The following is a 16,189-nucleotide window of genomic DNA, read 5'->3' on the forward strand; positions in this document are numbered from 1 at the left end:
CCCCTAGGGGGCGTGCCCCACATAACCAGAAGTTATTTGGGAACCTCTGGAATAAGTTATTAATCTGAAAACTATAATTAGGCTGTTTCAATCAAGACATGATGTTAATAACTAGGAGAGATTACAAATTAGATTATGTGTTTTACAGATATTCTATGTTGCATTCAGTTTTACACTAGCTGTTTAAATCTTATCAAGATGGTCAAAAGGTTAAACTCACACAAACAGCCACAACCCCCTGTGGATGCCTGCTCAGTCCACAGAGAGGTTAAGAAGTGTGTGTAAAATAGTTTAGTTTTTAGTTCTCTATAATAGAGAACTAAAAACTAAACTATTTTAATTCAACTTATTGTGTTATATTTAATATAAACATTGTACAAATGAAATGCCCACTGGACCATGGAGGCAATTTACAACCAAATTTTCTTATTTTAAAATGCTGTTAATTTTATATAATATTGTACATGTGGTTAAGTTTTAAAGCTAGCATATTTTACATTTATTTTCTTAACAATACACGTAGTTGGTTACAAAATACACTGTATGTTATATACATAAGCTAAATTATGGAAAATCAGTTCATATATTAAATATTTAACCATTTCATAGGTGAGGTACAGACAGGAGGAGCATGCTCTCATCAAGTGGCGCAATCCAAGGTGAGGCTCAGCTTCCTGCTGCCTCACCAGCTTCGCTTCCGAGCATTTAAATAGGAAAATGCGAAAATTCAGCGATTTTGAAGAAACAATATTCAAAATTGGTTTAGCTAAATGAAAAATAAATTCTTCATAGTACAAACCACAGGGTAAAAGTAGCAATATAAATTGTCATATCATTATATATTATTCTTCCATGGCTCTGCCTCACCTGCCTTCCCTGACTGCATGTCACTGGTTTAGGTATAAAACAACGCTATATGTGTTTGGTACATGGGCCAGGCAAACTAACAAGGCAGCACTTGTATATATATATATATATCTTTGTTTGTATGTGATTTTATATTGGCTTTTTTCTTTGTGTTTTTCTACAGCTGTAGCTTTGATTATTTGGAACTTCGAGATGGCTCATCATTGAATTCAGACCTAATTTCTCGGCTGTGTGGAAACACTAGACCATCTACACAACATTCAAAAGGCTCTTCCATGTTGCTCAGGTTTCGGACTGACAGGAGTGTAACACACAGAGGATTCAAAGCAAAATATTCCATAGGTTAGTCGATAAGTTCTGAAAAACTAATGTTCACCAACCAAAATGCAGTTGTTCCAGTAACCATGAGTGTTGCATTAAACAACTTCAGCATAGAGGACAAACAAAAACTCAACAGACACAAAAATGATTCAGTGAGAGAAAGAAAAAGTACAGTTACCTTTAATCTTGCACTAGGTCATGTGACATGACCTATATATATGTGTGTGTATATTTCCTCTAATATATATATGTGTATATATATATATATATATATATATATATATATATATATATATATATTTCGCCTTTGTTTCAATGTCAACATAGGTAGGCCTATCAGATTCTGAGCAGCTGATTGTAGTTTGTAAGTGGTGGACAGGTAGCTAGCTATTTTAGACTACTTACTACTGTCTTTATCATTTAAGGGATACTAGACAAAGGTTGGGGTGGTAGGACGGAAAACGTCCATTATTTTTACATTCAAACCAGATATGCATTGATCTAAAGAAGATATAATGATTTTTATCGAAAATTAAACAACACTTGAGAGCTCACTTTCATTTTGCATTTCCCATCTCTAAATCCAGCATCATGTGGAGGCACCTACATAGGTCAAACAGGGGAAATCCATAGTCCAGGCTTCCCTAGTTCTAACTATCCTAAAAACTCCAACTGTGAATGGTACCTAGAAGGGCCCACGGGACACTACCTTACCTTGAGCTACAAGAACCTGAGCCTGCAGGACAGTGCAGGATGTGCTGCTGACTATGTGGAGATAAGAGAATACAATGCTTCAGGTGAGGACAAAAATCTAATTCTATTTGGAACTCATGTAAATTGTATGAATTCTTTAGATTCAAGTTTATAATTTCCACAGGACGTCTGCTGGGGCAACATTGTGGAAACAATATTCCAGCTTCAGTTGATACATCAGACAGTTTTGCTTATGTCAAATTTGTGAGTGACAACAGTGGAAATGCAGCTGGATTCAGCCTGTTTTTTGAAGCCAGTGTTGAAGGTAGGACCACTTTATTCTTTAGGGTTTTATTTAATGGGGCAGACACACATAGGCAAACTGAATAAAACAGCAGTCTCATGCTTGTATCATGGTGCTGATGGCGTAAGCTAATTTGCAGCACTTGTCCCTAGATGGGCTTTTTAAACAGTACTGTGGGTGTCTGTGGCTCTGTGGGTAGAGTAGTTGTCCTGTGATTGGAAGGTTGTAGGTTCGATTCCAGCTTCCTCCTACTTCATGGTGTGAATGTGACTAGTCACATTCACACCTGCACTCTACCCTGCTCCGGGTTGAGGAGCAGGGTAGAGTACTCCAGGGAGCACTTCCTGGAGTACTGGAGTACAATCCAGTACAGGTTCTCCAGTACTGGAGAGTACTGGAGGTACTGGACCTCCAGTACCTCCAGTGTGGAGGTACTGGAGAGTGTCCAGTACAGGAGGTACTGGACACCTCCAGAGTGCCCAGAGAAGGGTAGAGTGCCTGCTCCGGGTTGAGGAAGATGTCCTGCCCCAAGTGTGGAAAATGTGGGAAAAATGGAGTGGAAGATTGACGGGCAGACTGGTGCAGTCTCTGCAGTGAAGCAGGCGCTGTACCGGTCTGTCATGGTGAAGAGAGAGCTGAGTCAAAAAGGAAAGCTCTCAATTTACCGGTCGATCTACATTCCTACCCTCATCTATGGTCATGAGCTTTGGATCATGACAGAACAAGAGTTTTCTCCGGAGGGTGTCTGGGCTCTCCCTTAGAGATACGGTGAGAAGCTCAGTCATCCAGGAGGGACTCAGAGTAGAGCTACTGTAAGAACAGAAATACTATTTAAGGAGTTGTTTTTGCAAAAGGATTTTGACACCTCTCTAGGTCAAACAGACCTGACTCCCTTCCTTCCATTTGCGTGCAAAGCGCAAATGGAACCAAATATGGCTTGGGAAGGAAAGCTGTTTGGACCGATAAGAACAACAATTTGAGATGAATTGGCTTTCTCTGCAATTCTGAGATGGAGCAGATGAGGTCCCGAATATTTCTAAAGGACATCCAACACACACTTAGTATAAGGCTTGCCAGAATCCTTACGTAAGTCAAGGGTAGCAACCCCATTGGTCGAAACTTTCCAACTTACACCAGTGAAGATGACATTGTATAAAAAAGGGTGATGTTAAGAATACGGAGAGAATTTTGGAATATTTTTGAGTATTGAACTGTTGAAACTGTAACGAGGAATCCGTGGCAGAGTGTGTATTAAATATCCGAGCTCGCCTGAGGCCAAGCAGAAGAACTACGTCTCCGTGCGTTATTTCTTTTACTTATTTATTTGAGTATAGAAACCTTTGAGTTCTCCAAAACTACTGCTTCTCCATGTCGAGAAGAGCCAGTTGAGGTAGCTCAGGCATCTAGTTAGAATGCCTCCTCAACATCTCCCTGGTGAGGTGTTCTGGGCACATTTCACCAGGAGGAGGCCCAGAGGAAGACCGAGGGCACAATGGAGGCACTATGGTTCTTGGCTGGCCTGGGAACGCCCAGAGGAGCTGGCCTAAGTGGCTGGGGAGAGGATTGTCTGGGCCTCCCTACTTAGGTGGCTACCCTTGCAACCCGATTCCAGATGAGGGAGGGAGGGAGGAAGGAAAGAAGGAGTTGAAGTGAACCTGTGCAAGGGTAAATAAAGCTGCAGTACGTAAGTTTGTGACAGCGTAATATGAGACAGATCACATGTGAAAAAATTGGGCTCTTCTGCCTTCTCCCAGTGGTCCCAGTACTAACAGCAGAAATACGCCACTCACTCAGAAGGATTGCTGTAAATGCTGTCAATCACTCTCATGCTCTCTCCCTCCTGCTTGTTCTTTGCTAAGCAACAGCTTGCTCAACACGACCTAGCCTGCCACAAATACTAAGGTGATCTTAGCATGGCCACCAATGACGTTGGATAAACAGTTGTCAGTATGTTAATGATTTTTCCATCATTAACACACTGAGCAGTATGCTGGAGGAGGATTGACGGTGCAAAGACACTCCTCCTTGCTCTAATTGATTGATTGTGACTCAGAGTGGTACATTTTTGCAGTCCTAATTGTAAAACCAGGAGGAGGTGGAGGAATTGATTTTTTTTTACATGTCTCATAACATGCTATCATGATATGGTGTCAGTTTTTATAAATATGGAAAAAAACAGCTTTTGTAACAGTTACATACTGCAGCTTTAACCCCAATGCACCTACTGATCAGTGTATAAATGTGAGTATGAGTGGGTGAATGTGGCTTTAGCATAAAACACTGAGTGGAAAAGAAGGCAGTGAACACCCGAACTGGAAAAGAGCTATAAAACTTCAGTCTGCTTCATCTGAGAGCCATTTCTAAATACATTAACTCAAGTTGTCTATAGATTAGTGTATCAGTGTATGAATGTGTGCACATTTGCAAGTGTGACTGGGTGAATACAGCCCTAGTGTGAAATGTTCTAGTGATTGGTATGTCTAGGAAAATGGGCTGTATATGAAGTAACTGATATTAAATAAACTTGGACAAAAAAGATTTGACTTCTGACAATCAAAATAAATTTTGTTGAATTATTTGATCTCACAATAGGTGTCCATTTGTTTTTCCTTTTTTCTAGTGTGTGGAGGAGAGTTGAACGCTCCATCTGGTACTATCACTTCACCCAATTACCCAAACTTATATCCTCACAGCAGAGTGTGTCGCTGGGAATTGGTAGTCGCACCAAACCGCAGGGTTACACTCATCATTAATGACCTGCGCCTGGAAGGTTCTGGCACTTCCTGTGTGTTTGACTACGTTGATGTGAGTTCCTTTCCTCTCATTTGGATCTTGCCTGTTTTCTGTACTGTAAGTTTTCACATTTTTAATTCTCAGTTAATCTAAAGGAAAGAGACTGGCAATTGGAAGTTAGCAAGTTTAATTCCAGTTCCAATTTGACATACATCATATATTTATTTGGGAAGACACTGAACTCCTCACTGTCTATTAACAGTGATAGACAGTGAGGTGATAGATTGCGGTCAGCAACACAGGAGCACCACAGGGGACTATACTCTGACCATTCCTTTTCACGCTGTACACTTCAGACTTTCAGCACAAGTCTGACTTCTGTCATCTACAGAAATACTCAGATGACTCTGTAGTTGTCAAGTGTATCAGAGATGAACAAGAGACTGAGGACCGACGGCGGACGGACCGATAGCTGCCGATTCTGATCATGCATGAGGCTGATCACCGATCGTTGCTGATCACCTGGATTGGCTGTTAAGTTTTCGCTTTAGGTATAAAATTTATATCTAAAGCAAAAAATTAACACTTTAGATAGATATATATATGTATACTATAAATAATGATTGGCTGGATCACATACTATAAATGATACTATGTGATCTGGCAAAATGGAAAAATGATCTGGCAATTCACCTAATTTAGATATAAAACATGCAAAATACTTGCAGGCACAATAGTACAGCTATTTGTTCAAAAGAACAACTGAAAAACCTGCAGTCAGTAAAATAATATTTAAAAGTAAGGCCTCAGTACCATGAATTATACACGAGTCAAATAAATCTCACAACACTGCCTATATCAAAAAATGTCAAGAAAAAAGGAAACATTCATTCAGAGTCAAATGCAGGTTCCATCAATCCTGAGTTACTAAATCAAAACTTCCTCAGACCATGGCTCGCTGAGTAACGCAGGCTCTGATTGGCTGTTTCAGACTGAGCTGAATAATTCTGCAGAACAATAGAGGAGGCAGAGATCTGTTTTTTTCAGAAATTATCTGTCTTATGTTAGTACATAGTTAAATTTTTAATACATATCAAAAATCTTTTTTTTGTTTGTTTTAGTTGCATGCTGCAGCTTTATCAGACGTTTGGTGTGAGAGGTCACTGCAGGTGGAGCAGAAGCAAAGCTACATCTATGAAACATTACTACCAGTAGCGCGTAGCTATGAGGGGCCGTTTAGGACAAAAACTATGTTTTGTCTCTCACACATTAGTAAAGACTCATACACATACACAAAATATTAAAATTGCGCATGTACACTAGTAAAATATCACAACACTACATACAATTTTCTTTTCTCACACGCAAAAATTAAAGACTAAGATTGCACATATAAAGTAATAAAAGATTGCATGTGCATGCATTTTTTTTGTCTCTCTCGCACACACAAGACTAAAATTGCACATACTAAAATATCACATACAAAGTGTACAGACATACTATTCTGAATGATGGGTTGAAATGTGTGTGTGTGTGAACTAACACTAGGCTGAATAAATAAATGAATGGGGATGAGACTTTTGTCTGTGTTAGAGACTCATACGGCATTTTATAGGGACAGAGTGATTTTGGTGACATTTTGTGACTGTTTCACAGACTTGGATTGAATTAATTGAACTGATGGTGTAATAAATGTTGTTTTTGTTATACATTTGCTTTGTTTAAAGATGAATCGTGTGGCTTTGTGTATTTGGTTATGCAGAACAGGGTTTCCCCTATAAATCTTGCTGAGCCCGGCAGTCAGGGTGCTGAGGCGGTCCATTGGCGGTTCACTGTGTTTTTGTATTAAGAGATGTTAAGTTGACAGGAAATGTAAAAATATTACTGGGTAATTATACATTACAGGAAACGTCTCCAGTGATTTAAACCCACAACTAATCTTAAAAACAACAAATCAAAAAATACAATTAAAATGAATATCAATTATTTGCACTTTTGTTTAATCCAAATTAAGTCAGCAGCTCCATCAGGCCCCCCAGGGCTGCAGGGGCCCCATATAGGCTAATATTTTAACACAGGCCACAGATGCGTAAATGTAACATTTGTTTACTGAGATGATCAATGCTGCTAAATTTGATTTAATGGTTTCAGCATACATACATTAAAATATTTAAATGTTAACATTGTAAATATAAGGTTTTAAGGAGCTGGTAAGTTTATTATGTAAAAGTTCAAAGAACAATATTCATATTTAAATTGTTTTGTTACCATAGCTACACTCTGATGCTGTGAGTTTAATCTTTGAGTTTGAGCTCTGTTTGTTCACAAATATAAATTAGTAAACTGCAATTATAACTTATTGCTTTTTAGGTTGGCTAACTAAACTAGTCCCCGTCTCCCAGATTAAATCTAACACAAAAGCTGTTAGAGGTGCTGATGTTTTTAGCAGCAAGAGGGGCCTCTAAGTCAAATCCTGCTCAAGGCCTCAGACAGCCTTGGACCGACTCTGCATGATGAGTTAAATCCGCTGCACTGCCCAGAGACGCGCAACAAAATGCTGTTAATGTGGCGTTAGTAGCTCTTCCATTTCATGTCTGTTGAGTTTGTAATAAGCATCACAGAAACTGTTTTGTTGTCCGAGCTTTAAGGGACGGATTTTTCAGATCTCTGCAAGGCCGCGTTCATTAACTCTAAGTGGACAAAGCATTTGATACGGTTTGCTGCTTCATGTAACCAGAAAAATAATACTAAAAATATAAAACCAGCGTGATGTGTGACTACAAGGCAAGTGCGAAAGCTCCTCACTTGGCTGAACCTGCATGATGAGGTTAGCGCTAGTTCGTTAACCGCTGACGCTCCGGCCAACAAACACATACATAAACTTTACAGGGAAGACAGAGCCACACGCTTATAATACACTGCAGGAAACCCTGCAAAAAAGGAACCTTTTTTGTCTTATTCCCTATTAGATAATGTAATTTATCTATTTCATTTCATTATTTAATTAATTGTAACTGGTTGTTTGATTACATGTGATTTTTGATGTCCATGTGCAACTGGGTAAAAAAATGTCATGTTTGATAGCTGTCATTTAATTCATGTGTATCTGACATAAAACTCAAAATAGGATTTAATGTATCGATAAATATCGTAGAATCGATAAAATTACACAACCCTACATGGAAAGGAGATTTAAGTAGACCTACCTATATTAAACACCTGATTGATTTTGTGGATTAGTCATAAACCCATAGAACCTCTAAGTGGGTTAGATAAAAGTATTAATTGGACACAGTGGTACCACATTATCATCCTATATTGGTCTGATCTAAGTAATCAACAGAATCAGATATGTTGAGTATGGTGACCAACAACTTTGTGTTTCAGTGCTAAATTCATAAGAATTATGGGGGCATCTACATACTTCTTATGAATTATGCACATTGATCAAGTAATTACTGCACAAGCCACACCTCTCATCTGCATCATGTTTACAGGGTACATAATCACATGACCTCTGTTGAGCTAATGGAGTAATTTGTCAAAACATTGACTTTACTGACTGAAACTATCCAAAATTAGAACTGAACAACCTGTAGGGATAGAATTCCTCATCTCAAGTCCTGGCCATACAATGGAGAAAATAGTACTGGTACTGAATGTTTGTTTCAGTTTTGGTTCATATCTCATCATTGTAAGTAAAACTTGCAATGATGAGATAAATCGAGGCATAAATCGAGTGCTTTGCCTTTTGTACTCTGCTTTTGATTCAAGAGGAAAGCCTCATTCTCTCTAATTATTTCCTGTGGTAAAGACTTGGTCCACACCTAAAAACGACAATAACTGAAGACCTTCTAATCAGACAAAATTGGTGTCAAAGGTTTGTACTATATTTGTGCTGGTTTGTGCAGCAAAAATGTTTGTTTCACTCAAGTACTAGAAAATAAATGTCTTCTTTATCAGAGTCCTATCTCTTACAGATATTTAATGGGTTGGCTGCTGATGCTCCTCGCCTCCATCGATTCTGTGGTGCAGTCGCACCAGGCACTCAGGTTCACTCTTCTGGCAACACCATGGCTATTGTATTTCGCACCGATGCTTCCGTTTCCAGTGGTGGCTTTATGGTTACTTACTCCTCTGATGAGCCTGCAGGTGAGTTATTTTCCGAAAAAAACCTACAAGTTGAAAAACTATTCACAATTTTTTACCCATTATCCAGTTCAAATTTCAATCCTTTTAACACAGAACAGTGGACCCCTGGTGTTTACGGGAGTTAGGGACCACCGTCACTCATGAATAGCTGAAATCCGTGAATACTTTAGACCCTTTCTAGATTCGCTTATAACTGCGTTTTTTAATTGTTCAAAGACCAGATATACATTAATATTCACCAATACAGAGTGTAAACCTTATATCTGCAGTTTTCCTTATCTCTGTTCTTCAGGGTACAGTCAATCAAAGGCAAGGAATGTAAATGGTGCAAATTCCTCATTGACTGCTTGGCAAATGGTCTGTATCTGTATAGTGCTTTATGAAGTCCAGGGGACCCCAAAGCACTTCACACTACATTCACACGCTGATGATGGCAAACTACTGGAAAGAAGCAACAGCTGTGCTGGGCAGCCTGACAGAGCAAAGCTACCATGCAGTGGTGCTAGTTGTGACCGCTGGTGACCCTCTGACCACCAGAGGTCACCTCTAGTAGGCGAAGCAGATCAAGTGACTTGATAAAGGACACAATGCTACCATCATCCTATGCCTATGGATATGCCATTTCTTGATCTCAGAAACAGAAAACTGTTGAATTTACTTCAGCTTCCTGAGCTGTATTTTCTTTTGGAAAATGTTGATAAACATTACAAAAATTCCTAAAATAGGCACATTTTCCGCAAATAATTTGGCACTGTGTTCCACAGAAAAGCACATTAATAGGTGAATCTACACTGTATGTGTTTTCATGTCTTGATTGGTTTTCTGCAGGAATACAGTAGAAATAGTCACTTGGAGTTAATTAATAATATAGAGCTGGAGACCTCCAGAGAAAGCAGATCTGCATGTTTACAGCTATACATGAGGTTTGGAAAACTAAGATGTGCAGTCTGGGTACAGTGAATACTGTTCCCCCACATAAAGCTGTCAACATTACTATCAGTTTTGCTCAGGTCAGAAACGGATCCAGGAGAATACATGTGAACAAATTACAATTTGTATTGGCATGTTGATTCATTAAGCTTGAAAGGAAATAGTGACTCTATAGTCACTAGAAATCGGGTGCTTTCTTTGAAACGTGAAGGATGACTTTGCCTCTCTTTACGTGTTCATGTTTCATCAGAGTGTGGAGGAATTCTGAATGACCCAGCTGGAGGCAACTTCACATCACCTGGTTTCCAGGTGTCCAATTACAGTAACAACTTGAACTGCGAGTGGTTGATTCAGAATCCCATTCACATCAACTCTTCAATTGTGGTTCTCATTGAAGACTTGCACCTGGAAAACCATCAGACTTGTGAACTAGACTACCTTCAGTTCCGCCTGGGTAAGTCCTCCCAAAATGACTACAGGGTTCTACCATAACATTTAGGGTTTTTTTTTTTTATGGTAAACTGAGTTTAGATTGCAATGGATCTTTAATAAGGGGCTTGAGATTCACCCTTTTCCTGAAGAGGTTTACTGTAATGCCTCCAAAAGTCAAAGTTACCCTCATAAGATGAAAGATACTGATAGGAAAAATATAGTTTCAAAGTCAAAGGCAGGTTTGAAGGTTTTTGAGAATGACCCAAAAAGAGTAAAGACAGCAAAGGCGAACAAACTGGATATTGTGATGTTTGACAACGTACACCAAAAGGCAATAGTGATTGCGTAATCCCAGAAATGGTTAGCTTTGGTGGCCTAAATGGACATCAGAATTCTTGGAGGTAAAGTGGAAGCAACCAAATTTTTTCTTGTTAACCAGTGCTTCATTTGGCCACATTACGTATCAAGCAATGCCTATTTAATGAAAGAGATGCAATCTTAATGAACCCATTTAACTGCCTTTTTGTCTTTATTTCCTTCATTCGTGGGTAACATCTGTCACTAAATAGGTTGTTGGTTGGTAGACTTTACCCCCAGGCATATGGATTGCTTCACATACAAACTGTTAAAATCAAACAGGTTCAGAAATAAATTGATCCGAGCAAATAAGAGATTTTTAGTCCTTTTTAAGGTTTCCTTCTAATTAGGGCTGTCAACATTAACTGATTAACACAAGTAATTACTCTGAACATTTTAATGCATTAATATTACATAATGCAGATTAATGAACCTACCTATTTTCCCCTAAAACTATCTCTTCCATTGGGGGTTGCCTCGTTCACAGCAGCGTGTTACGGGCTAGACACACGGAGAGCAATAAACGATGGCAAACAGTGACAAAAATTGAAAACTTTCAACTTTCTTGTGTTGTTGTTAACATATAGTATACAGGGGTTGTAGAGTTCTTATTTTCTGTTGTTTTCTTTGCTTGTTTGTTTGTCTTTTGGTCCATCCCTTGTCAAGGTGACTGGGATGGGGAGCTGTTGGGGAGATTTTGTGGACAAACGCCACCCCAGATCCCAATCGTGGTGTTCACACCAGAGCTGTGGGTTCATTTCCAGACTGACTCTTCACAGGGGGATTTGGGTTTCAAGGCCAAGTACTCATTCTCTGGTAAGACAGTGATGGGTTAAGTCATTTTATGTAACACAGTTGTTTGTTTTTTAGCATGACCTATGGCATTTTCAACCATAACGCATCAACTCTGTGACCTTAGAGTTAATGTTTCTGCAGAATGTGGAGGCTGGCAAACAGGTGATGGTGGGGTGTTATCCAGCCCCAATTACCCCAACATGTATCCCAGCCCGAGTCGCTGTGCTTGGCTACTGGAAGCTCCCATTGGCCACACTATCACGGTGAGTCCTTAACGCATTCAGTTGCCGTGATAGAACAAAAAGGAGAGCTAGCCAGTTTGAATTAAAGTTGCTCAGAAACAGTATCGTACTATTTAAAAATGTCTTAGCTAGCATCAAGAGTAGTAGTTGGCGGGACGCAGCGGTGGAACAGTGGGTTTAGGATGCAACCCATGAACAGAGGCCAGTCCTCGACGCGGCCGTCAAGGGTTCGAGTCCCTGTCTGTTGACCTTTGCACCATGTCTTCTCCCCTCTCTCATAACCCACTTTACTGTCATACTACTGTGAAATAAAGATCAATGGAGCCAAAAAGTCCTTAAAAAAAGAGCAGTGGTTGGCTGTCTGTCTGTTCAAACTGAACCTCGGGTCTTCCAGGACTGTAAAGAGGTTGACAGCAAATTCATGGAACATTGGTTGGAGAAACACATACTGTCAAATCTGGGACATATTGGAACACTAACATTATATATATTTTTTTTCATAAAGAATTCTTCTATCTCCAGAGTAAATGGTAAAAAATTATTAAAAAGCTGTTCGACAAAAAAGTTAACCATATTTTATTGTGAGCAAGGTGGCTTCACAGCATTTGGCCTTAAAAGAAAACCTCTTCAGGAGGACGTCATAGTCTGACAAGCCAACCCTGTTTGACAATACAGACCCCTAATCTGACCCAATGCACATGGTTCACTACATGGTACAAATGATTCATATATATAAAGACATAATTAAATGATAAATAGCTACTTTATACAAATGAAATCATGGTTATTAATATTCTGGTTAATTCAATCCAAGTTAAGTGGAGACACACCTGTGGATGTATGTTAAGGTTACACTACAGGTCTGGTTCATCACTGGGTCCAGCTTCCAGATATCAGAAAGTTCTGACATTTGTTCAAACCACTTTATGAAGACTAAATGAAATGAGAATGTCCATTCATCACTGTTCAGGGTGAACATCTGTGTTTTAGTGTAAAATGTGTAGACCAACCCCAGAATAAAAAAACAGTGTAAGTAAATAACTGCTTTGCTTTTTCCTGTAGATGATTTGTGAGGTTAATACAGGAAGCCTTAAGTGTTCTGTAGCCTTCTGTACTTTGTTGTCTTTCTCCCGTGTTCCTATAGTTGAGCTTCAGCTACTTCAACCTAGAATCACACGCCACATGCAGCTGGGATTCTGTCACAATTTTTAATGGAGGATCACCTGGATCTCCAATTATTGGCCAGTATTGTGGAACCACCAGTCCTGGAGCCATCCAGTCAGGCTCGAACAAACTGGCTGTAGTTTTCCTGGCAGACCACAGTATTTCAAAGGGTGGATTTTTTGCCTCCTGGTCTGCCGACTCTTCTGGTAAGTTTTTGTTAAATAAATAAATATCTGGCATAGTGTTTGTGGAATATCGAGAGAGATATTCCACAAACACTATGCCAGGCACATTGTGTTTGTGTCTGATATAAATTTGTCAGCACAAGACAGGCCTATAATTATTCAGCTTTTAAACAGTTGACATATAAATTATTTTACATAATATATCCTTTCTACCAATATACAAGCAGTTTTTTAATGTTTGCAAATGTTGTCTTACCTATGAGTTTTAAGACTCTATTTTCTGCTTTTATGTGATGATTTTCAAAATAGTGTGTATAGTAATATTTTTATCTTCAACTAGGCTGTGGAGGGGTGATCCACGCTGATACAGGAACAATTAAGTCACCAAATTACCCCCAGAACTTCCCAGCAAATACAGAGTGTTTTTGGCAGATCATTGCCCATGAGGGAAACCATCTGGAGATGAGCTTTGGTGAAAACTTTGAGATCCCAGACAGCACTGGCAGCTGCCAGACCAGCTATATCAAGGTACAATCAGGAATTGACACTTTTTCAGATCAACTATTATTTCAGGGTAAAGTAAGACATGAGCCAGACAAAAGAGGAAAGGATTGATAGTGACTTGTGCGTTTCTCCGTAGGTTTGGTCAGGCAGTACCCAGAATTCTGAGGATCTGCTTGTGACAGGCTGCGGTTCTTTGGCACCAGAACCCGTTGTCGCGCCATATAATCTTATCACAAGTCGATTCCAAGCCACTGCTACCTCTGGTGTAGGTTTCTCCATGTCCTTCAGCACCCGTAAGAATCTCAAGTGTATTCATCTCAACCTATTTGTGTTATTGTAACACCTGCCAACATGGTAGCAGTTCTCCTCTACAGTTGACAGGTAACCCTCTTAGTAGGTGAGCAAAAGTCATATTAATAAAGGCTCTATGTAAGCAATATAGTTTTGCGAACAATATCCTGCCTATTAATTCTGATATTTGCACCAGCGTTATCAGTCATGTCATACAATTTGCATCACAAAAGCAGTGCAAATCATGAATGTCTCGAGCTCTTTTCTGTTTTTAAAAAGACAAAAATTCCAACAAAATGATCTAAAGTTTGATGTCTTTTGCTCCTGAGGGTGTGGTGCAAGTTTTGATGCTTCCAAGGGTCGAGTGGTTTCTCCGAATTTCCCAGCTGACTACCCAGACCTCGCTAACTGCAACTACACTATCAATGCTGGACAGCAGACAGTGATTGTTCTCAGCTTTCAGGTCTTCCAGGTAGAGGGTATGTGTTCACACTGCTACATGGGAACAGAAATGAATAACCTTGAGGATAAACCATGTCTTCCTTGTTGGATGTTGTACCAAAGGTTTCTTTTATCTTTTGTTTAGCACACTCCACCTGTATGTATGATGGTCTCAAGATCTACAGCCCAGTTTCTAGTAGCACTGCAATGGCCACTTTATGTGGTACCAACATTCCAGGCCCTTTTTCCACTTTTGGTCCTATGTTACTTCACTTCTACTCTGACTCTCTGATTACCAGCCGTGGCTTCATGGGAGAATACAGTGCCATACGTAAGTAAAACAACATACAGATACTGTGCCTAACATACAGATACTAGTACTGGTACCAGATTTCACATCTCAATTTTGAGACCAGAAGTTATTCAACATTAAACCTATAACTATGTGCTGACAAGCTAATGATACTTTAACCTTTGCACAACAATAGATTTGATCTGACAGTTAGGATAATTAATGTTAACTCAGAAAATTTTCCAATTTACAACTTTCAAATCTGCAAAGCTTTACATTTTAGATCAGACAAGGCGTAATACAGTTTAGAGCAGCATTCTATACAATAGTTTTCAATAACTATTGTCCTGCTTTTAGGTCACTCCCTGCTCCAGTATACCTGAAATCAAATCAATCACCACACCTTTAAACTTGATGGCATGCTGAGTAGGTTATTCAACCACCAGATCAGCTGTGTCAGAGCAAGGATGCATCTTAAAACTGGAGTACAGTGACTCTTGGTGACTGAACTTGGAGACCCCTGGTCTAAAATGATATTAGAACTTTAGTGCTGTCACATTTCACTTTTTATTTAAACTTGGAACCAACTAAGTTTGACAGAGCACACCTGTTAATGGCTGCTCTCCCTCTTTGTTGCAACGTGCATTTGTTTCTGAACCGGATTAATTTTAGTGACTCATGTGAATCCCAAGGGTTCTGTTGGAGAACACATAAATAATCATGACTCCGAAAGTACAATGTCCCCAAATGTAGATTTTTCTTTATGCTTGATATGTATTAGTAAGGCATATTTTGTAGGGGTCAGTTACAGCTTGATCCAGCAGCAGAAATCAGGTGATATTGAATCAAATGCATATAATATATAATCAATTCTACCTAAATACCTCTCCCTAACTCTGAAGCTGATAGCGCTAAATAGGAGACTTTGAGGGACAGAGAATGGTAACTGAACTCCAACACATACAGGCAGTTGATGTGATGATGAGTGAGGCCCAGCAGGGAGTGTGTAGGATGGAGCAGGCAGCTGGAGGCCGGCAGGAGTCCTCAGAGGGGTTCTCTGATTCCTCCTGTTCCCAAGTGATGACTTGCCAGACAGACTAGTTTTCATCTTTGCCTTGAGTTGGCCGTCAGGGCTGCCTTAGACGGAGGTTTAGGCTCTGCTCCTAACCCTAGGCTTGTCAAAGGTCACCTTCCATGCCATAGCATGCACACACCTTTTCTCTCAGCATTTTGAGTTCCTTTTTCGTAATTTATGCTTTGCCATGTGCTTCCTAAAGGCCCAGTGATCAACATTGGCTCCTTCTTAGTTCCTGTTTTCTCTTGGTTCACAGACACACCCTGTCCCCATCAGTGAACTAACATCTATACTTCTAACACATCAACAACCTACATTACATAATTGCAGTCAATTATTTTCTGATTACAAATACATTAGAATGCAGTCATAGCTATATTACAGTTAAAATGATCAGTACTTAGTGCTGCT

At 39.5% G+C, this 16,189-nt stretch overlaps 1 protein-coding gene across 1 annotated transcript in view; it reads left to right on the plus strand.

Annotated features, from left to right (window-relative positions):
* Nucleotides 1–16,189, plus strand: part of LOC106964281 (cubilin-like) — a gene marked incomplete at its 5' end in the record, with an annotated part of 55,953 nt that overhangs the window by 14,531 nt on the left and 25,233 nt on the right. Inside the window, 13 exons of the mRNA XM_015059693.1 lie at nt 1,031–1,209; nt 1,776–1,985; nt 2,066–2,206; nt 4,806–4,990; nt 8,899–9,070; nt 10,251–10,454; nt 11,456–11,605; nt 11,726–11,847; nt 12,971–13,196; nt 13,516–13,703; nt 13,816–13,972; nt 14,300–14,449; nt 14,557–14,742. Coding sequence (XP_014915179.1) covers nt 1,031–1,209; nt 1,776–1,985; nt 2,066–2,206; nt 4,806–4,990; nt 8,899–9,070; nt 10,251–10,454; nt 11,456–11,605; nt 11,726–11,847; nt 12,971–13,196; nt 13,516–13,703; nt 13,816–13,972; nt 14,300–14,449; nt 14,557–14,742 — 2,270 coding nt within the window. The remainder of the gene's footprint in view (nt 1–1,030; nt 1,210–1,775; nt 1,986–2,065; nt 2,207–4,805; nt 4,991–8,898; nt 9,071–10,250; nt 10,455–11,455; nt 11,606–11,725; nt 11,848–12,970; nt 13,197–13,515; nt 13,704–13,815; nt 13,973–14,299; nt 14,450–14,556; nt 14,743–16,189) is intronic.

Source organism: Poecilia latipinna, unplaced genomic scaffold (genome assembly GCF_001443285.1).
Source record: "Poecilia latipinna isolate Pla-1442-1.1 unplaced genomic scaffold, P_latipinna-1.0 Scaffold1650, whole genome shotgun sequence".
Taxonomy (NCBI): Eukaryota; Metazoa; Chordata; class Actinopteri; order Cyprinodontiformes; family Poeciliidae; genus Poecilia; species Poecilia latipinna.